Raw genomic sequence first — 22,987 nt, forward strand, 5'->3', positions numbered from 1 at the left:
CGGCATACGTTTTTGTCGGCGATGGCCCTGGCTCGTTGGAACAGTGTGCTCAGCACTGCTCGCCGCTGGGCTGGGTGGTGGTGGCTCTTTCCATTAAGGTGCAGACCAGTGTGCGTTGGCTTCCGATACATCCCATGAAAGAGTGTGCCATTACCCTTCCGTTGAATCAGGATATCGAGGAAAGAGAGTTGGCCGTCGATTTCCAATTCAATTGTGAAGGAGATATTGGGGTACTGGTAGTTCATGTGCACCAGGAATTCATTTAGTGCATCCTTCCCATGTGGCCAAGCCACACATTCGCCAGACTGCACAGCACCAGGGCGATCAGAATGCCGCTGGACCGCAGCCGAACCGTAATTAACTTGACTGGCATGGAATTGGACGAACCCAAGTTTTCAGTTCTCTCGAAATGACTGAGCTTTGCACCGGCCCCTCGGTCCGTTCCCGTCGCAAATATGTCAAAATATATAATAAAATATTAACTACGTAACATTTCCTAGCTTATAGTTTTTTTCTATCCCGAGAAACCGAACCGATACTTAGAAAAACCCCGGCAATGCTCATTAGGTGAATCAGGTTTGAGAAGTACTCGTAAGACACGAGACGGCATCATTCCTACCCTGAAGAAGACTGTTTGGTAGTCGAAACACTTTGTCAGTTTCTAGGCACCTCCCTTTCCTTTCCCAAAGTGCGAGATAAAGGACTAACGTCGGAAGAGATTCCACGGAAGACCTGTTTGGGTGAGTGAGATTTGCGGGGGTTAAGGCGTTTACGCATACCCAAGCAAGCGGCGAGCCACTGAGGAAGGGAGAAATCTCTCGAAAGCTCTGGGTGTGTGAGTGCTTGAGACTAGCAAGGAGCAATGCTATTTAGTACATCCAAGCTATAGGGTGTGTGATTAATTTGCATTTATTTTATAACGTGTGGTTGGTGGGCCCATGGCGCAGGGAGAAATCTCTCGCAACCCCTGTCTGGGTGAGTGCTTGATAAGGGCGAGGGTCAATGCTTTTACACCTAAGCCATAGCGTTTTTGTAATCGTACTTGGGTTTAATCGTTTGTTCTATTCTGACCCCCTATTTTATTTTTAATTTAATTTTATTCATTTATTTAATTTTCCTCTCTAATTTCCCTCACCATATCCTTTGTCCACTATTACGAGTACGGCTGGGGTTGATTCTCCCCATAAAAAGTACTGGGCCAATTACCAAAAATCTGCCATCTTTAACGGCTACAATAATTTACTACAATTCTCGTACTTTACGCCCGATCTGCTCAATCTATTAAGCGCTTATTAAATCCAATGGGCTGGTTTCAACAAAAGTTGAAATTTCATGATTCCATTGCATAATTATCCACGTGAAAATGTTACGAAGACATTTCAAACAAATAAAAATGATACAAAATGACTTAAGTTACCAATGCAACGATAAGAAAGGTGAAGAAAATAATGAAACCTCAAAATTTAACTCGGTATTATAAAAAATGTTACCACATTAACCCTAAAGCTACTTCATTAAAGTGAATTGTGAGAACTTATCACTATAAATGAAGATGAAAAACGAACCAATAATGAATTTGCAGCGTATCGTTCTTATCTACATACAGTGGATAGGAGTTTAAAAAAAAACACTTGATGAATGGACGCGCGTGCCTTCCGTGAAACTCGAAAAAGTTTGTGAATACTATTCGACACTAGGGAACCAATGAATAATAATCAAGTAGAAAGACATGTTCAATTTTTTCTTTGCTAATACCTCACTGCTGCCAGTTACAAACTCGTGTCAATTCCAAAATCTCACGGAATAAATTCCTTCCTCATGAATCAACAAAACCAATTGAGGTAACACAATCGCGTCCGACACAAAAATCTACAGTAACGCCAACGGAAGTACGAAACAAAATAAGGCAACAGAGCGAGTCACCTAACTTCTCAAAAAGCAATACCGGAACAGGAAATATGCATGTATACGTTTCCATGAAAGCGCCGTGGGAAAGAATGAAAGAAACGCCATGAATGCGAATGGAATTGGGATGAAGGAAGAAAAAAGTTCGAAACGAGAAATTTAAGAAAGAGGGAAGACGTGAAAGTTAAAGGCGGAGAGTAGAAGACCCGGGGGAGGGCATGTTCGAGAATTGGAGAGGATATGGAGGGAAGGGAAGGGGGGGGTAAGAAACTGCGAGGACACTGGAGTGAGTCGAGTGAATGAGAAATTGGGGGAAAAAAGGAAGAAAAAATGGTGAGGGGCGAAAAGACAGGGAGTTAGGGGAAGGAGGCCAGGAGCCAAGGGGATAACAGGAGATTTCGTAGATCCGTGGAGGGAAAAAAAAGCAGAATGAAAAAGTGACTTGAGAGAGGATATGAGGTTTAGAGAACGGAGAAATGGGAAAAGGAAAATGATTCGGGAGTGTGACGGTGACGACATACGAGCCGAAAGAATAAGTGAAAGAAACCTACGCACACATTTTAGAAGTAGAGAATGGAAAACTTTTCAAGTCAAACTAATACTGCCACGAAGAAATATGCCGCTTGTCGAACTGAATGATACCAATTTTAACTGGAAACATTGAAGATCACGACAGAGAAACTTGGGCTAACTTAGGTGATTTTTAGAAATGGTATTTCACCATTTCTAACAATCGACAAAAGTATGCATAGTATTAATTTGAGCAAGGAATCCCACAACTCCAGTTCGGAGGTAGATAAACCACACCCACTAAGTGGCGAAGAACTGATAGATTATTTGAATAAACGATGTAATTACGGCTCAATGAAAATGTCACCGATTTTGATGGTTAATTACTTCCCTTTAAATGGCTTGTTTCAAAGAAAAAAGGAAGTAGCAAAACATGTCAAACATCATGCATTTCAGGCTGAAGTCCATTCATAGGCAACCTGACACTGATTCAGAAACGCATAAAACCTAATTACCTAATTAATATTTGGAAGAAATTCCTCCCAAGTACTTGTACCTAAACCCACGTAGGAAAACGAATGATTTTGAAATGGAATGTATTTAGCTATGAACCATTCAAGCACTATAACTACCCACCAATAAATTTACATCTTTTCGCGTAGTCTAATTTTTAAAGTTTAAAAAAAAACTTTGCCTTACCTATTTCAATGAAAGCAGTTCATGCATAATCTATTTTCAGCATAACAACGCCATCCGAATAGTGATCAACTTTAAGCTAATACTGTGTTGTTATTAAGCTGTAGTAATTAAGCTGTAATTCTGCTAAGCAGAAATACAGCAAATGGTTATTTCCATAGTAGGTAATACTCTCACACGGTCAAACCTGTCAACTTCATTAAATGATTGCTTGACTATCATGCGCTAAAGCAATGGCAGCTGATAAGAACTTAAGTCATATTTAAGTGAAACCATACTCTCTCAAAACAGACCTCGAACTCAAACTCGATAATGCAAAACCATCCATTCGTTTAAAGAGCAAATTTCTCGCCATTGTAAACTGGTGGACCCACACGAGATGGAATTACTACATTATAGTTCCTAATACTCATTTGACATCCCGGGAAACAATATGAAAAGATTCTGATATCAGTAGTAAAAGCATAAATCACCATAACATAAGCTAATCACATAATTAAGTCCAATATTTATCAGCGTTAGAAAGTAAAACAAATTTTTAATGGTATCAAAAACTTTCCCCGTACAACTTAATCTGAATAATACTAATTTTGCAATAAACTATAGCAATACTAAGGTCATAGTACACTAATACATTCTAATTGAGGTAAAATGACATTGTTCTTAAAAAAACTTAGCTCAAGTGTCGCGCATGAGTTCTTACATGAAAGGTGTACGCATTTGAAATTTATTGGTTTTCCAAGAGTAAAGGTAGAAAATTTAGGAAATACGAAGCACCCTAACGCATGAGATCCTCTCCATTTAACGGAGTCATTAGAACTACAAACATTATAAGTTTGCCACTTCATATCCACCAAAATATTTCCATAACCTCTTCAAGATTTATCTATTATCTTTAAGGATTCCGCCCCCCCCTTCTTCCCAGTCATCACCCTTCTTCAGTCACACGACTGAGAGGAATAGTGACAAAAGGTTCTCCAAAAAAACTCTGAATTTCAAACACAATTAAGCTATCAAAAATATGGAAATAAGGCTGTGCTCCTTGGGGATATACTACGTTCAATTACTAAGACAACATAAAAAATGGATAAAACTTCAAAACTACATGACACGAAAAAAGAGTACACTCCAAAAAATATATGTTGATTGGACAAACCTCGTGAAATAACGCAGCTAAAATTAAAGCACAATCCAAATAGGAACATCTTATGAAGCTAATTCTTCTGTCACCAGAAAATTAAACCATACCTGGATTTTCAAAAGTAGGAAACACGGTCCCTAGGAATAAAAGCTAAAAAAATTACGAGGAATGGTGCAATAAACAACGGAACGAAACGATGTGCATGAAACGACACACACGTATCAAGCATATCAACTTCCCCGCGCGACACAGAATAAAAATGTCTCCTACACTTTTTCCCCTTAACTTTATTAAATCGAAGAACTACACTTGATGGCCCGATGCCAGATACGAATGTGTGTGTGTGTGTGTGTGTGGGGGGGGGGGGGGGAGCATTGGCGAAAGAAAGGGAAAGTTGGGTTGAGAAGAAGAAACAAGGGTTTGCGAACGGCAAGGAAGCAGAAAAGCTCAGCCGATAAGAAGATGGCGGACCTCATTCTTATTCCAGCACTTTGCAGAGCAGATTTCTTCCCCGACACTCCCACCCCATCAAATCAAATAAAACGACCTCGCTGCTTCCTCTCCCTTCCTCACTCTCACTCCCTTACGCAGCACACCCAGGGAAAAAAGAACACCCTTACTCGGGCATACAGCAGGCTCCCTTCCTACGTACCTCACTCACATCCCCCCCTTCTGAAATCACCCTCTCCCGCCCACTCGATCCGCTAATCTGAAGCTTGGTATAAGGGCGGTAGAACTGCGTTCTGCTTTTGAGAAGAGGGTTGGGAATGGCCTCCATTTAAACCCACCCATCTCGCCCCCCCCACTCCATCCCTCTCAGGCACCCACCTCATGCAACCCACTCCGCCCACCTCAGGCCATTCCGTCCCCCACCCCTCGTACCTCCGGAGAAAAGCGCAACCCGCCCTAACCCCGACACCACCACTTCTTCCCCTTTCCTCATTCCCGACAGCCACTCCTTCCATTTTAACAGTCCCCCGATCCTCATAGGACTTCCCGCTAAAATGCGAAAGAGCCCATCTGCGCCTCATAACAGTAAAGCCTAACGTCTTATGCATGCAAAGCCTCAGAACGATTCGAAAAGAGATAGCCGGACTTATCGCCGAAGGAGTGTCCCGCAACCATAAGTTTACCGACGTCGGGCTTTTTTTTAAGGAATACGACCGGGGGTAAAAATTTCTTGCTGTGGTTTCGCCGTTTTCCGAGTTGTCCTTTATTTCTGCACTCACCAAGCCCCTCCTCGGGTGGGCACGCCCTCCAACTCCCTCACGTCCTTCCCCCCCTTTCATCCTCGTTTCCCTCTTTCTCTCATCCTCCGTCTCTTTCTCAATGGGTGCTAGAGCGAAGCAAGATGGGCCGTTTACCCGAGCGCTATCTCGCTTCAAACAACATCGGTCGTAATGAAAAAGTTGCAAATGAAGGCCTCTCTCCCTGCTCTCTTCCTCAATCTCTCCCTGCTCTCTCTCCCTCTCGAGGGCGACAGCAAATCCCTCGGGTGGCAAATTGGAACTACGCTACGGGAATAAAGGAAGGCGCCCGGAGCGGCATGAACAACACGTAAAATATGTCTGAACAAAAAGTAAAAACACCCCGTGAATTCCCAACTTGTCCGCGAAATTTAATAACTGTGACCATAGGACTAGTGCTGCCATTCCGAAACGTCATCATTGTTTGCTATGGCAGTGACACAGAGCTGAACTCGGCTGGGGAGGAGAACGATGTTGTCTACATGTCATGCAATTGACTTAAGTAAATAAATAATAAAACTATCCTCTACCTTCGCGAACATTTCATATGCACGTCAGCATACATCATGATTAGTCAGTCATAATTCAATGGGTTATTACTCGCCGTGAAACCGGAAGTATAGCCAAAAGCCAACAGAAAAATTCATAAGCCACAGAGCACACGTGACATAACAAGGAATATATTTAAATGGGTTAAAAAGAAGGACTCAAATTGAGAACTTTAATTTTTCAATTCTTAACACATTAATGAACTTAATACTAAGTAAAGTACTGAACTTAAGTAAATGAAATCAATAACTTTGTGCGAGCGTGCAAAATCCAAATCAAGTTAAAAGAACGTCAGCCGTTACGCAAGTACTCATTCAATTTTTTTTACTATTACCAATACTGCAGTAATTTATCGAATGCCAACATTTATTCCTCAAGAAAATTTAATTGCTCCTTAATACAGAGCAACTGCTTACAAATTAAGAAAACCTATACAGAATATCGCATTCCAAAGTAAAAATAATCACCATCTACATAATTCTAATATCTGTATTCTGTAAATCTTAATTTACAGATTATTTCAAAGCATCAAGAGAACGACACAAGAACATGCAACTTAAAGGTATGCATAACAGCACTTGAAAATACTAACTACTTTATTATTAAGCTGAAAACAGCAACATTGGAGCGTCATTTCCCTTAATTAGCGAAATGATAAAAATACCCAAAATGATAATGACGGAGAAAAGCTAAATAACCTTGAACCAAATATTATAAAACTGGGCAGCATCTGCTTTTGCGCTCAGAGAAAATGGAAAGAACGGAAAAGATTCTTACCGATAAAATTCCTCTGAACGAGACATCCACGCAGAATTCCCAACGGATAAGATCCACTCCCAGCAAAAGGCAATATACTCATTCAAATGTTTTAGTTGAAAACAGCTGATGAAATGATGAGCCCTAGGACCCACTTGATCCTAATAAACAACGCTCTTCGCCTCTTTTGTTCCCCCCCCATACTTGCCTCCACTGAAACAAATTACGCGATGGAAACCAAAGCCGGAGCCCGCGAAAAAAAAACGAATGGAAAGGTAGCGCAAGAAAGAAAATGTGAAGGAATAATAGACGGGGTGGGGTATAAGGAAAAGGAGAGACGAGAAAAATGGGTTAAAGAACAGGAACATCACAACCACCACATATACACGTGGGCAAGGTGATGGAGACAAATTTCAACTTCGCTTATCGTCCTAAGCTTTGGAAAGCCTTATCTCTTTCCTCCTACCCGAGAAGCTTCCTGCATTAGGAGAGCTGGAGGTGGAGAGATGGAGGATAAGGAGCTGGAGGGGAGGAAAGAGAGGAAGATGAAAAAAAAGAAAGGGGACGAGAAAAGACGCTCCTCCTCCAGGCTATCTATCATCGCGTCTGGCTGCGCGCTGAGGTCAAGTTCAAGGTCACGAGCCGTGTGCCCGGTCGATGTCCTCACAGCGCACAGCGTCTGGAGGCGCAGTGGGGGTGTGTGGAGTGAGTCGGTGGTGGTGGTGGTTGAAAGGCGGAGGGGGCGAGGAAGGAACCAAGTATCCCTCCAACCCTTCCCTCCGCGCCCTCTCCTAACCCCCACCGCCGAAAAACCAAGCGGCCTGGAAGTGTATTCTTGTGTGCGCCCACCCACTCAGCTTTCCCACCTCCCAACACAGCCGCTAACTCCGCTCCCTTTCCATTCGAACCAAGTTTTTTTCCTCCTTCCATATCCCGCCAAACTCCCTGAAAACTCCTCCATCGCCCACCCTCTCTCCGGCTCTATCTCATTCCCTCGCTCCCTATTTCTTTCTCCATTCCCCATCTTTCCCTTATCCCTCTTCTCTTATATATCTCTCACACATCTCCCTCTCACCTCATTTCTATCCCATTTATATATATATATATATATATATATATATATATATATATATATATATATATATATATATATATATATATATATTATATATAATATATTATATATATATAAAATATATTATATATATATATATATATTTTATATATATCACATTTCTTAATTTTGAATCACTTTTAACTCCCCCTCCTAATTCCCTCTCCGTTTCCCCTTTACTTTATTTCTCTCTATCTTCTCATCTTGTACTTCTCTCTCTGTCATTCTCTCATCTCATTTTCTCGCACTTGCACTCTCCCAACTCCATCTCTCCCACTGTCATCCAGGAAACGTATCGAGCGATCATTTTGGACGAGTGGGGAATGAGGGGGTGGAGAGGCGAAGAGAGAGATGAGTGAAGCGAGGGCGACGGGAAGGTGGAGTTTTGGAAAAAGAGTTGAGAGGACCAAACGGTGAAGGAGAGGATGGAATTAAAGGGGTAGAAATCGTGGGAAGGGAAGCAGGGGTGGAGCTCGATAGGGAGGAAAAAATGGGTGGGAAGGTCATCAGACGCGGAGGGAGGGTGGCAGGCTGTCGACAAAAGAGACGTCGAAGAGCTGGGCGCAAACGGAGAGAGACAGTGCAATGATCTCGGCCTGACAACCGACGGGTGGGGTAGCGGCGCGTCGGCCTCAAATTATTGATGCGAAAGAAACATGTACACCACTTCGAAACACCTTCGTGGTGATCGTGCATCAAAGCCCAGACTCCCGCCGATTTTATTCGATTTATTTTCAGCAGTTTTCTTCCAAAGTGATATCAAATTTTAGCTTCAAAAATTCGGGTACTCCCCTTGTTTTTCATTCGCACTCATGTTCTTTCAAATCACGCTGACCAGGTTCGATTAAAATTTCCGCTTACTTTCATTCATTAGATTTCCTAGTTCATTTACGTCAAGTACTTGGTTCTTGTATTCTTCAGAAAATAATGTATCGATTGTTAAAATTCAATCCAACTTCTTTGTAGGGTTAACGTTCAAAATAACCTTTTCGAGTGTAAATTGCAGTAGAATATGAATAAAATGACAACTAAAAATGTCCTTTCCAAGTTCCAGCAATATTTCACCATTATTGAAAGCTCTTCCCAACAAACGTTCACCGATCATTCACCCTGACTTATTCCTCGACGTTTTTCAAGTTTCTAAATCTGTCAAAAACTTGATAAAATTCCATTAATGTTTATCTCAATAAAGAGGAACCTCTTTTTATCAATCCTGATGGGTATCAAAAGTCGGACCAGAGTTCGTTTATGCAATTGAAAATAAAACAAGAGTGGGATCCAATTAAAGTAACAGTAATGCAAATAAACAACAGTAGATTTAAAAAGACGCGGTCCCTTATTCTCCCATCTATTCAGTCTGATGAATATTCGGACTATGAAGTTGAATCAGAAGGTAAGGACACAAAGAAGAACGTAAGACTAAACTGAGAAGAAAAAAAGGCTAAAATGAGAAAAAGTGATGAAAAGAGGGTCGGGGAACTTCCAGCAGTGTGCCGAAAAAGAAAATTCGGTGGTAAAAAGGGGGAAGGTGGACGTGGAAAGGGGAAACAGAAAAATAACAGCTTCAATCGAACGAAACTTAAAACACCATCATCCCATATTTATTAAGACGATTAATTTAATTTTAGAATAGCAATCTACAAATAGATTACCCAAATTACATTCAATAGATGTTTTAAAAAAAATAAAACGGGAAAGTGATAGATTGAGAACTTTTCAGGTCAAAAATTAGAATTCTGTAAGAATTTAAAATAAGTTTACAAACTGGCATATAACTTCAAACTATCACCTGAGAACGAAAGTGGTAACTTGGTCCATTCTTCGGAACATCACATCAAAATAAATGTTTTTAGTGGTTTTCTAATCAAAACAATTACAGCATTATGCATATAGAATGCATTCTTATCTACTGTTGAGCCGCTGCAAAGTGAGTGTATTTCGGGTGAAAAAATATGCTCTACTCGCAGATACAGAAGTAAATAATATTTCCTCAGCATAATTAACGGATTCGTAATTACCATCTCCGGCAGTTCTAATGGACAGAAATACCACCACTTAAAAATGGTAATGAGAGGGCATGAAAAGGATGACGGCCAGATTGTTTTGGTGAGTGGTCGAATGGACTTCTAAAAAAAGGTTAGTGGGTTATAATTTCAAACGAATTTGACATTTCCATGTTTGCCTTGAAGTAGCAAATGTTTATGCTGAATCACAGGCCCACCTGGAACGCTTTATTCGCGGCCATCCGAACTTCCATACATACACTATTTACGTAGGAATGATGGAACATTATGTAAGAATGATTTATGAGTAATATTACTCAGGAACTCGAAAATTCCTATTTCTTCTAAGTTACCAACTAAATTCCAACTAAAGTTTGAAATTCGAACACTTATTTATAATTTTCCTATACATACATACGTACCGACATAACTTACAATACACACCGCATTTTGTAGTTTTAAAAATAGTTTCATGCTAACGTAACTCTGATGAAAATGTACGCTCATGGTGTGCGACTTCAACGGATAAAGATTTGATTCTTCCTCGCGACAATTTAAACAACGGTTAGCAGTAGCACTAATTTGCAATAGTTTGAGAACGATAACGTTACAATGGAAAGAAGTTTTTCAAAAAACACTTATTTTGATCTAAAAAAATAACGACTCTATTCCGTACTTTTGGTAATATTTTGTTATTTAAGCTCAAAAGTTCGGGAATCGCTCATGATTTTACCAATAATTTTCGATGAAAAGATGATAGGCGACTGTAAAAATACATTTCATTTGTTTTTGTATACATCAAATACAAAATACTGAATAAATATTACTACGGTTCTATGCTGGTATGAAAATGGAATAGGAAAAGAAAGTAATAGGGATTATTGGAAGGGAAAGGAGACGACGGGCACGCAACCGAACTGTTGACAGAAGAAAAGAGGACAGGGGAAAGAATGTAGAAGGCAGGGGTGGAATGGAAAGCCGAACGAGTGGGAGCGAGGGAGGGATGGGTGAATCAAACTCACGGCATTGGGGGCAGGGAGGGAAAAAGGAGAGAGACGTGTACGGAGACAAAAGAGAGGAAAGTGAAAGGCACGGGAAAAAAACAGGCAAATAGTGAATTTTTAATTGCTAGCACAATTTGAAAAGGTCCGGTTCATGAAAAAGTAAGAACCTACTTTTCAGCTTCAGAAACGAACGAATGAGAGTTTCCGTGGCCATAAAAACTTTGGAAAGTGGCACAGAGCCTGATATAGCACCTCACGTGGAATCTGTACACAAAATTTCGCGACGACTAACGTAGTCCGAGATAATTACAAATTCCAAAAAAGCGCAATTAAATTAACGAACTGCGGGCATTACATTCCTCAACTAAAACAGTCGAGTATTAATAAAACACAACGGATAAGTCTCATTTATAAATGAAAAATGTACATTAATGGTAGAAGTCAGAATTACCCTTAAGTCTTCGTTTGAATCTGCGGATAAAATTTTTCAATGTAGGATTTTTGAAATTTAATTGCTACATTAAAAGTACATTTTCCTGTAAAATTATAAGCGAATAAAATTTTTTTAATAATACGCCGGAATATATATATGCCAACGGATGATTATCTACTTCAAGAATAAAAATTGTTTTTTTTTCAAATGAATAAATTTCCGCTTATAACCAAAAAACACGAAATAGAACGGCTCCAAAAAAGACAACTGCCACTGCGAAAATTCAGCAGAGCATAAAGTAAAATTTCCAATTCATTGCAAAATTAAATCGCTACATTTTTATAAGAGCAAGACAGTGAGAAAGAGATTTGTTACAGCGATTGGCATGGAGTAAGAAATCAAAGGTGCCAAATCCTAGACAGATAAAATGATAAAGACAGTGATAAGGATGACGACGACGGAGAAACGAGAGGTTAAGATCGGTTAGAGTTGGAACACAATAGAGCGATGAAGTTGACGTCCAAGCTCATTCGATGTTCCCTACTCGCTCCCACGAATTCGAAGGAAAAAAAATAAGAATAACTCTTCGATTCCCTTCCACAATTCCACCCTGCTGCCCCCTCTCGGCAGACCCAGGGGAAGATTCCCCCCCCCCCACCTCCCGATACGCGAACCTGAGACGAAATGGAATGTCCCGGCCGAAAAAAAAGGGAGAGGACTCGAGGGAGAGGGGGAAAGGACGTGGAAAAATTCCCCGCTCCGACATCCATGATGGACTCTTCCTTAACCCTTTCACTGCACATCGCCCGACGACCCATCGAATCCACTCCTACGAAAAACTTACAACGAGAGCTTATAAGCGAGGAGGGGGAAACACAGAGATCCCATCCTGCTCTGTTCCCCTTCCAGAAGCTCCCCGTAGTACTTATTCAACTTGGAGAAAAACGGAGGTAAATCTTTTGAGCATGGATGTAACTTATTCTCCCGGGTCACGTACCGGATTTATGGGAGTTTTCCGAAGAAAAATAGACTAAAACAGTTTCCGGCGGATGTATGGAGCTCAAACATAAAAGTTAAAATGGCTAATGCACCTCAAAAACTGAAATTACTTCAGTGGAAAACGATAAAAAGCTCGAGCCTTAACAAGGGAACTTACCTTCATTGCTAGCACAATTTAGCAGCTTAGGGTTTATTACACCTATATCGTTTGAGTTTCTGAACGGACTTATTAAAAAAATGTCCCTGTCAGAAACAACGAAATAGAGAACTAGATAAAATATTTATAAATGATTTAAGACAAGATCTTAAGATTTGATTTGTTCTTTGCTTATAAAACCCTGCAAATCAAGAAGGGATGAGAACAGTACTTTTCCAGGTTTAATTATCTGTGGGAGAGTACCAGGCCTGTGAATTCTTCGAATATACATCACTTCCACAAAATTACACTTCAAACTACTAAGTTCATTTGCAAAAGCTAGAAAGTTAAAAAAAAAAAAAAAACGTAGGAGACTTATGGAGGAGAGAGAAAAGAAGATACAGGTAGGGATAAAGACTCTTTCCCTAAAGGGCATGAGTTGTATGTGGCCATTAAATATCAAATTATTTTTTCCTATGATCAAGTTTCCAGGGAGGCTATGAAATAAATATTTAAAAAATACTAACAGCCAAAGTATTATTAGCATCATTTGGATTTTAGGAAGTATATTTTCGACTACATTAGCAAAAATGAGTACAGTACCACAATACATAATTAGAAACTGTTACATTAGTTTTGATTATGAAAAGAAAATTCTAGTGCAATTGCCCACATACAGGAAATGTAAATTTTAAACGACTGGCATATTGATGCAGCTAGCATATTAAATGATGTAGGTTAAATTATAGTCTAAATCAGGGGATGGCATTAAATCCAGACCTTACATGATTTCTCAAAAGGAATATAATTTCTCTTAAATCACACTAACATCACTGTATACAGCTTATGTACTTACTAATATTCAAGGTAAAACTACATGGCACCAAAGCAAGACTCACTCTTCCTTATTGTGCATATATGATAACTATACTGATAAGTTGCTGTTGTATTTTTATTAATTGTGCTTAAAATAAAAGTATGAATGGAATTAAATTAATTAACTGCTCTTAATTAAAATCCGGTTGATCCAAGCCACATACCAACAGAAAGTTCAGCCCTAATCAGCGACAAAAATAAATACCATGTGTATTTACATATTTCTTGACCCCATGTTAATTTAGCATTCAACCCTTTTGCCAAAATTGATAGAAAAATTGTAATGCTGCATTATTCATTCTCTGCTGCCAAATTAAGTTCACAAATAATACAGGAAATCACCTGATCAATGCATATGGTAATCATGTGCCATTGCAATTACTGTACTGGTGGTCCAACTACCACTACTCAAGGCTGTTATCAAGACATATCTATGCATTATGTCATTCAACAGTCTATATTTCTATGGTATCAGCTGCTTCAACATTTTTTTATTTGTTATTTTGTACTTCTACAAAGGAGGATCATTATTCATTCCTTTAAAGCAAAAAATTGCCATGACCCTTGGTCCTGATGATGCTTGTGGTTCCCTATATCCTACCATCCTATAATCAACCCGTCTACCCAATAGTGTGCTGTTTAAATGCTAGGAATATGGAGCACTGGGAGACTGAAAGGGGCCAAGGATCCTGGATTTACCTGCATTTCGACGCACTTCAGTGAAATACTCCATTAAAGTAACTGCCAAGAATTTCCTGCAGCTTTCTGACTGAAATGGTTGTTCAACTCTGATGTTTAAACCATATTTATTCATAACAAATTATTTTAATATTAGTAATTAAAATATCTTCTCTGAACTCCTGATTGTTTGGCAAATTTATGACATATTCTAGATTTCTCTTGGCTCCTTCCCAAAGACAGCCATATCACTGGTTTTTCCCAGTTTTTTGGTTGGCAGGCACACTGCAAATACTCGAGCTTAATTACTGTAAATTACTAGATAGTTCGCTCACCAGCTGGACAGAATCTCCCTTCAGGACCATCATATACACCTAGATTGTTCTTGACAGGTACAGTATCATCCAACAGAGTGAGGTGGGCTGGCTGGTCACCTTCATGGTTGGTCCCAGTCAAAGCAACAGATGTGAGCAAATCAAAACTGATCTTTCCATCAGGCTTTGGATATTCAATTGGTTTACATTCAGCAGCAGGCTTCAGTCTTTTTGAATCAGACCCTACAAAAAGAAAAAAAATTAAGCAGTTATTCTTTTTAGACCTCAAATATTTTAAGATACATGCAACTCATGAGGCCATAACAGTTTAATACCCCAAATATACTTAAATTAAATGTATATCCAGGACCCCTATTAAGAAATTTACGAGGAATTTTGCCTCACTTCAGAGATCCCACCCTTGGACATACATGCACTAAAAACTGACACACACAACAATTTCTCAAGTATTTTCAAACGGTGAATAATGGAGAAATATCCATTATGCCTTCTGCAATTCTGCTTGAAAATTGTGCTCTTTTGTAATGTTTGCTGCTGTTTAAAGACTTATAAAAGCTTTCTGTAAAGTCAAGTGGTTCCTATTACCTGCCGCTGCCTAAGTATCCTTGATTTAACAACATGTACATATTTTTGGTTCAATTAGGAAGCATAATCATATCTATGGCTTTAAACAGAATATGCTATTTTTTGATTACCATATTTTCCAGCCCATAAGATGGACTTTTTTTGCTCCAAAATGTGCACTAAAATCAGCCTGCATCTTATGGGCCAACAGTATAACTCGAACCTATACAGCTCAAGCCAATTCACCAGAAAAATAATTACTATTTAATAATAGGTATTTTTCTCTCATCAGGCAAAGAAAATAGTTGCCTTTATTACATATTTTGGTGATATCACTGTTTTGAGCCAGTAGTAAGCTATAGAGTGTTAATAATTCCTTAAAAGTATTTCCTAAAAAAAATCCCGAATAAATGCCCTCTGCTAATACATTGTACCTCTCCTGATAAACTCTGAGTAAAAAACTTTACATTCATGGGCTCCTGATTGGCCAGAGCTTGAGGAACATGTTAAAAACTGGATAATAAATCACAGGAAGAACAGGTATACTGCTTCAACAAAAATGATTTTCATTGAAGTGAATAAATTACCTTTAGGTATTTACAACGACGACAAGGTGTAACGTCTATCTTGATGGGTGAGAAAATAGTCATCACTTTTTGGTGAGGACAATCAACCAAAGGCATTAAGAAATAAGAAAAGTCAACATCGCTCATGGGGTCACTTCGGAAGTGACAATTTTTGCTTGGCAGCTATCAACACGCATCTTAGGATTGCCCCCAAGGTTTGGCAACATATGTAGACATCAGTTGAAGTTTCATAGGCATTCCGGTTGGTATCTTCAAGTCAAAGTCCATTACAGTCTGAAGATGCTAGCTGGAACACTGGCAAAACAATTGTTAACTGATATCAGCATACTTGGCAAAACCCAGAAGCACACAGTCTCCACAATCCACATGCCACAGATACCTTCCTATCTATCCCTGGATAGATAGGAAGGTATCTGCGGCAAATGAGGACTGTACCTTGAACCCTCTATTACTCATCCAGAAACTCTTCATTATTAATAAATTCCAACATTCTTAGCCAGAGTTCAAATCTATTGCAACTCATTTCTCTCAAAAGGATGCTGCAATCAATGAGTCAACATTTGCAAGAAAAGTGTCAAATTGTCGGAAGTTTAAAAATATCGATATATTCAATAATCCTAATTGATCTCTTCATTTATTTTCATAGTAGGTTCCCATTAGTATAACCCAACCTTTGTTGGACATCATCAGTAAGCATTAAAAAAAGGTTTATTTGCCCTATCACGGCCTCAGGAATTTCAAGAAAAAAATCTATTTGAGTCCCACAACCAAAGTTGCAGCTATTTCTGAAGGAATCACATGTTGTTCCTCAAATTTGTATGTTTGATGGTAACTGGTAGGTTCACTTCATACACTACTATAGGCTTGGACATCACAAGGAGGATTGTTTTGACCGTACACATTTAAATAATGGCTCCAGAGTATCCTCACTTGGTTTTGTTTAACAAAAGCTTCCTGTTAGCTTTCAAAATGAGAACTCAGGTTCAGAAGCAGAAAAATCAATCATCATTTTTCCCATCACAATTGAAGATTTCGAAAATTGGGTCTCCAAAGAGATGACGCTTGGGTGTTGGATGTTGTTTGTTATTGGGTGATCTATCACATCAGATTCTAAAAACGGTATATAAAGAAAGTAGAGAATGCACACATAGATATAGAAGAGTAAATATTCAAAACTTTAGATTCATACCTGTATTTAAATCTGCAGCACGAAAAACAACAAAAAATCACATATCTTGATTATTTATCAAATTCTTCAGACCCATTCTCACGTAGTGATTAAAACACACAATTGAATATATCCTTATGATACACACGGAGAGAAAACGTCCACCAAATGAAAGGAAAGCCTAAAGAAACTCAATTATGATCTCTGATTATTGCTTTAAGGAAGTTAATCATATAGATTCTTCAAAATTTTGCACAAGAAATACACCACCGAGCTAATAATCAGAAGAAATGGAGAAGCTAATATAGTTTGATAACATATCAAAGTTGCGGCTGTAGGGTAGAACAAGGAAAAAGTAACAATGCAGCATAGCAAGCTAGATGGGGGATTTAGCAGAGAAGAATGGTTTTATGAAACGGGTGAGCAACGAGTGATTGAGGCGAGCGATAGCTTACAAATTAACAGGCAGATATGAGGGTAAAAAAAATGTTACAAAGTATTTAGTAAGGGGACATAATAGTCCAGGATGTAGAGCATTGGACAACTGACCAGAGGGCCCAAGTTCAATTCCTGGGGATGAATTTGGGCACCATCAGCTTCACACGAGCTGTGTGATTTTTTGGGTATAAAATCTTCCAAGGAAACCATAGGTGACACAGGGAAGGGAACTTGCCTGCTCACCCTTATGTGTGAATTTTATATGCTGCTGTGGTTGGTACTAGGTGAGTTTTACCCTCATCTAACAAACCTACCTTCAGGTTTATAATTGTGGTTAAGTATTCAGTGAAAAGATCCATCAAATGAAAATCAAGGCTCAAGAAGTGAATTTCTGAGTGTCTACTGCTGTAAGAAACTAATGTGTTGACAGCAGGCCAATTCTTTATGCTGTCATGGCAGTCCTCCCAAAGGACTGCTCTACAAAATAGTATTTCTTGCTATAAAATTTACCATAAAAACTTGGAGAATGAAATTTAATAATTGATAACGACAAAATGGGAAAAACCTAAAGCACTAATGGAAATGTACTAAATGTCATGGTGTTACCTAAGGTGTCAACTCAAATATTTTTTCATGAAATATTTTCAGGAGTGATATTTTTCCCTAGATACAACCCAGGTTTTCTCTAACATAGGTACAATTCAATATCCTCCTTTATTTTCCAGTTGGAGCACAATGTCCAGTCTTTAGAACCAGACACACAGAATAGGGTTGTTCATTCAGATGTTCTTTGCTATATTGTGATATTCGGCCAAGTTTCAATGAGCCATTTTACTATTAGACAAATGGATTATCAATTTTTTCAGGGTTGTTAACAGCCTACTTTCTCTTTATTTTTGGGCTCTAATTGGAATTTAAGAAGAATGAAACTATTAACTAAAGAAATACCTAAAATCCAAGAGAAAAGCTCAGTCAACACTTATTCGTTTTTAAATTAAAACAGTGACTTGATATGGTCATGCCAAGTCAACACCCCTTTTCCCTAAGTTATCACCATTGAGCAATTGGTTTTCTATTTCATTCATTCCCTTCATGAGCTTTATTTGTGGAATTTATGGTAACTTTTTCCAATTAGAGTGGTAATTATGACAGAATAGGGCAGATTTCAACTCATACGAAGCACGAATGCTCAACTGGATACCAGGTAATATGACTAATAAAGTTCTAAGTAACTGTATAAATGATCCTCATTGATAATTGACTAATTACTATTGTTAATTGCAGTCTGCGTGTAACAGAAGGTTTTGGATGAACACAAAGATTATTCATCACTATATGGTGAAACCTTATAATACAAGCATAATCCACAGTAGTAGTAGTAGTTTTTAGGGGAGGCGACCGACAGCTAAGGTCATTTGCACCATAGGGGATGGACAGGAAAGGATGAAGGGTGGAGAGAAACCCGGCATCGGCATTAGCCTACTCTTTACGAAAGGCGCCAAGGGGTCCACAGCTTAACGTCCCATCCGACGGACGGCATACTCCCTCAGGGTGCCCTCCACAAAGCACCTCAAGTAGGGATCGAGATACCTCTGAAAAATATTCAACACCGCCGGGATTTGAACCCGCGCCCTCAGGGTGGGAAGCCAGTACATTAGCCCCCGCACCATCTCGATCCCTCATAATCCATTCTGCCATCTTTCTCGTAAAGCAAAATACTTGTTTAGTGAAACAACTTTTTGAAAAATAAATGAAAGTAAAATAAGATAATGATTTCCAAGCCAAAAAAAAATAAATTACGCACATTGAAAGAAAACTATGTATACATCGTTTAAAATCGTGGATCACGTTCACCTTTTCTTCTACTGTGGAAAGAAGTAACCGGAAATTCAAACTTGATTTTTAAATGCAAAAAAGAATGAAAATAAGTCGTTAATTATTTATGATATGCACCTAGTTCCTTTTTACTAGAAAGCTTTCAAGAGACTTTTGATTCACCTATGCTTCAAAATTTGGTAAAAATGCAACTCAGAATGATTGTTAAACTAATTTACTGGGCACATCACAACTGCCTTAATAGGGCAATGCCTTGTATGCACAGCACAACGCAAATGTTTCCCGTGACATCCACATCTCATTTAGCCAGCTGTTTTGGACTTAGCACTTCTTGAGGGCTCGTCAAGTTTCTGAATTTAAACAGGCAGTGGTTTGATTTTCAAATCGCTGCTTGCATTTGTCCAAAATAGCAGTGTGAGGCAGCCTTTCATTGCCTTGTGGTTGGGCAATGCATTCTCTTCAACTTATTAATTGAAAATTGGCAATTTTTAATTAATCATGATACTCCACCATATCAACGTACACCTCCACCTGAAACATCTCTTTTCATTCTCTTCTATTGTTATGGGCACAAATATAGGTTCGCTTCAGCATTTTCTTCCTAAAGATAACCATCTTGTCACAATTAAAAACATTGTGAAAGGTAACCCTCAGAATCTACAAGCCTTTCGAAGTCATCGATTAAGTTCTCTGCTGGCTTTGACTCAGAGCTTGCTGCTCCACCATGCCCCATAACGCCGTGGATGGTGGTTCTTCTGGTTAACTTCTTGAAACAGGCACAGCTCCCCTTAGATACTTGTTCGGCCATTGATGATTAGACATATTAGAAATTATGTCAGCAAAAATCACTTCTCCCTTCTCAAAAACTTATATTCTCATTAATGGTGTTGCCTTGCCATTGTTTTTGTTTAAGCAACCTCTCAACATCGTTGAGAAAACATAACCGTAGATACTCAACACTAGATTTGAAGGACCTATCTCCTTAGTCTTGTCCATATTCTTGAAGAAAAGGCCAATCATTAATGTCAACAGGTTGTTCATGTGTGTACTAGATCAGCCATGCTCACACCTTGTTCCTGAATTTCAATGGTTTTACTAATCATTTCTACTGTTATTCTATCTAGTTTTATTCTCTTATGGATTTCTTCACACAAATTTTTCTTCAGGGTCAATTTTAAAACTATACACAAAATATTATTAAACTTTGTGCAAAAAAATCACTAATAATATGTTTGAACACAAGTTTGGAAAAATGAGCCATTAATAGCCATGCAAAGATGCTAGAGCCAAACAAGTGCTAGATACAAACTGCAGTAGCAGAGACACAATAAATCCAAGAATTACCCTCTCCTCATCACTCATTATGTGAAAAGTTGCTCGTTTAACGAGTCCTTTTCGGGACCAATATTTTTGCTCGCGAATGACTCCTTGAGCAAGGCTCCACTGTACTTCTAAATCTCATCTAAAGCAACACTAACAGTTAAACACCGTTTACTAACATTACTTTCAATTTCACATTTATTCTGCTCCCCTTACTTTGTTTCCATTAAAGAACTACTACAATTAGGATAAAATATTGATAACTAATAAAATGAAATTAGGTTCACTACAATCAATTCTACCTATTTTTCATGATACCTGTTACTGAGTAAGATACCATAATGCACTCATGATATTGTTTAGCATCATTTGAGACCGTTTGAGTTAAAACTTAATGGTAATAAGTTGGGAGAAGATCTAACGTAGTTAGTGACAACTTTAGAAAGACACATTTTGTATGGCTTTGAATCTTGGTCATTGAGGTTTTGGAGTGGTGAAGCAAGAGAAGAATGGAAAAATGAAATGCACAGAAAGAAAAAAAGTAAAATGAGCATTTAGGAATAAAATAAGTAATGCTAGATGTGGGAGGGGATAAGGGAGCATTATTGAGAGAAATACAAATAATGCCAAAAAAGTAGTTTCAGAGGACATGAAGCCAATGTCATTTTGATGACTATAATGGGTCCATCAAAATATTACCTCAATTGGTAGGCAGCAGCTAAAAATAAGACCATTTAAATAACCTAAGAGATTACCCCAGAACAAATTACCAGAAATCATACACTGGTTAGTTCGGATAACTTTCTCACCACACATTCAAACTTCTGAAAAGGCTTCCCTATCACACATATTATAGCGATCAACTATTTATTATGACCATTGTGATAAATACATTACCTCCATGACTTAAGGTCCATGGTTCCATGCCTCTGCCAAGCATGTAGAAAATTCCGGTATACAATAACCCTCCATATAACCCAAGGGCATTATGGAATGAAGGTCGAACATTTCTCACACTCTTGAGCTCTGACCAAACCCAGCTTTGTTGAATTTTTTCTTCATAGCACTTAGGTTCCAAACCTGCATGATAGAAAATGTATCATATAAATCATGTAGTACAATAAATTACCCATGCATCATATTATTCCTAAATGTAACACTGAGCAAAGATTTCCGGCATACATACAAATCATATTTATTTTAATGCTCTGAACTATTGTTACAAAGTTCCTTGGAGATACATTTTCCTTATTGCCATATCCATTTTTACATATTATTGTCCTAAAGATTATATATCTCTTGGTTACATCTTTAACAATTTTATGAGAGAACAAATATAAAATTAATCCACAAATATAGTCAGAACATTGGTTAAACTGATGAACAGAGTGTGGAAGAAGATATTTTCTCGTATCACAATCAAGATCAAAACCAGCTCAAACCATATTTCATTAAATGATGAGCACAAATGTTCATTACGTAGTTAAAAGGAAATGCATACACGGTTGGAAACATACGGAAATTTTGCTATACATTTCAAGACATCACAAGAGCACACATTAAACATACATCAATGTTTTGTTTGTTTATTGTTGCCATCCAGGAAATACAAATTTTTAAAAACCAATAACATTGAAAATTACCTACAGTATGCACCTAATTTTAGAGAAAAAATTAGTCCTATTATATATTCTCTGTCATAGTGTTTTCATTCATGGAAATAAATACCTAATAATCACTAGAAAAATGTACAAATTGAGTAGGTAGGCAGTTATTTTGTAGTAAGGCACTCAGCTAAATTGCTGAAGAAACACTCTTTCAAAGTAAACAGATGTGATACATAATTCTTTACCTTCACAGAGAATAAATAACACGTCCACATTAAATGAGTTTGTAATTTTCCACAGACTTTATTTTAAGTTACAACGTGTTTCACAGACTTGCGAGTCAGTGATACGCATTGTGCCTTAAAATAAAGTCAGTGGAAAATCACAAACTCATTCAATATGGACATAAAACAATTCCACGAATAAAAGCCCAAAAGTGTAAAGTAGAACACATAATACATTGGAAGCAGCTATTTTTTTTATTGCAAAATAAATCATTATGATAAATTGCAAAAAGTTATTTTTCCACCCTCCACCAGCTATTTTGGGAACTAATTACATTATCCTTTCAGAATTCCAGGTTTTACTGCTCAACTCCAAGTTTTTCAGGATTTTTTCAACATTTCAATGCAACAATTTGAAAGCAGGAAAATTGGGGAAGCGAGCAGGAATTTTACCCTTTGAAATTGCTGCATTGTAATGCACATTATCAAATGACTCCATTAAAAGTTACTGTAGCAGCATCTCTTGCAAGTTCTTTGAATTTTTCAATGTTTTCCCAATCCTGTTTTTTCACATTTTTCAAGGTTCCAAAGACTAGCAGCCAGCCAGGGTTTCTTTATTTCCAGTCTTATAATCTCAAGAAACTTTTGAGTGAGTCACTTAAACTTACTCTATTCATTTTAACAGAAACATATTAAAAAACTGTGAGAAATGGCACAGCCGCCTGCTGGTGTCTGGACAAAAACAGGAATTTCACAATTTAAAAATTATTTTCATTCTTGCAAGCAATTTTGATTGGCATTTTGAACTGAATAACAGGAGAGCAACTAGAAGATTAAATATTTGGTGCAAAGAATCAGTGT

At 38.2% G+C, this 22,987-nt stretch overlaps 1 protein-coding gene across 1 annotated transcript in view; it reads right to left on the reverse strand.

Annotated features, from left to right (window-relative positions):
• Etf-QO (electron transfer flavoprotein-ubiquinone oxidoreductase) overlaps positions 1 to 22,987 on the reverse strand; it is a 175,728-nt gene that overhangs the window by 138,925 nt on the left and 13,816 nt on the right. The window contains exons 9-10 of the mRNA XM_071596964.1: positions 21,193 to 21,375; positions 14,383 to 14,604 (exon numbers count right to left, since the gene is read on the reverse strand). Coding sequence (XP_071453065.1) covers positions 14,383 to 14,604; positions 21,193 to 21,375 — 405 coding nt within the window. The remainder of the gene's footprint in view (positions 1 to 14,382; positions 14,605 to 21,192; positions 21,376 to 22,987) is intronic.

This window comes from Hetaerina americana, unplaced genomic scaffold, assembly GCF_022747635.1.
Source record: "Hetaerina americana unplaced genomic scaffold, ioHetAmer1.1.p SCAF_8, whole genome shotgun sequence".
Lineage (NCBI taxonomy): Eukaryota > Metazoa > Arthropoda > Insecta > Odonata > Calopterygidae > Hetaerina > Hetaerina americana.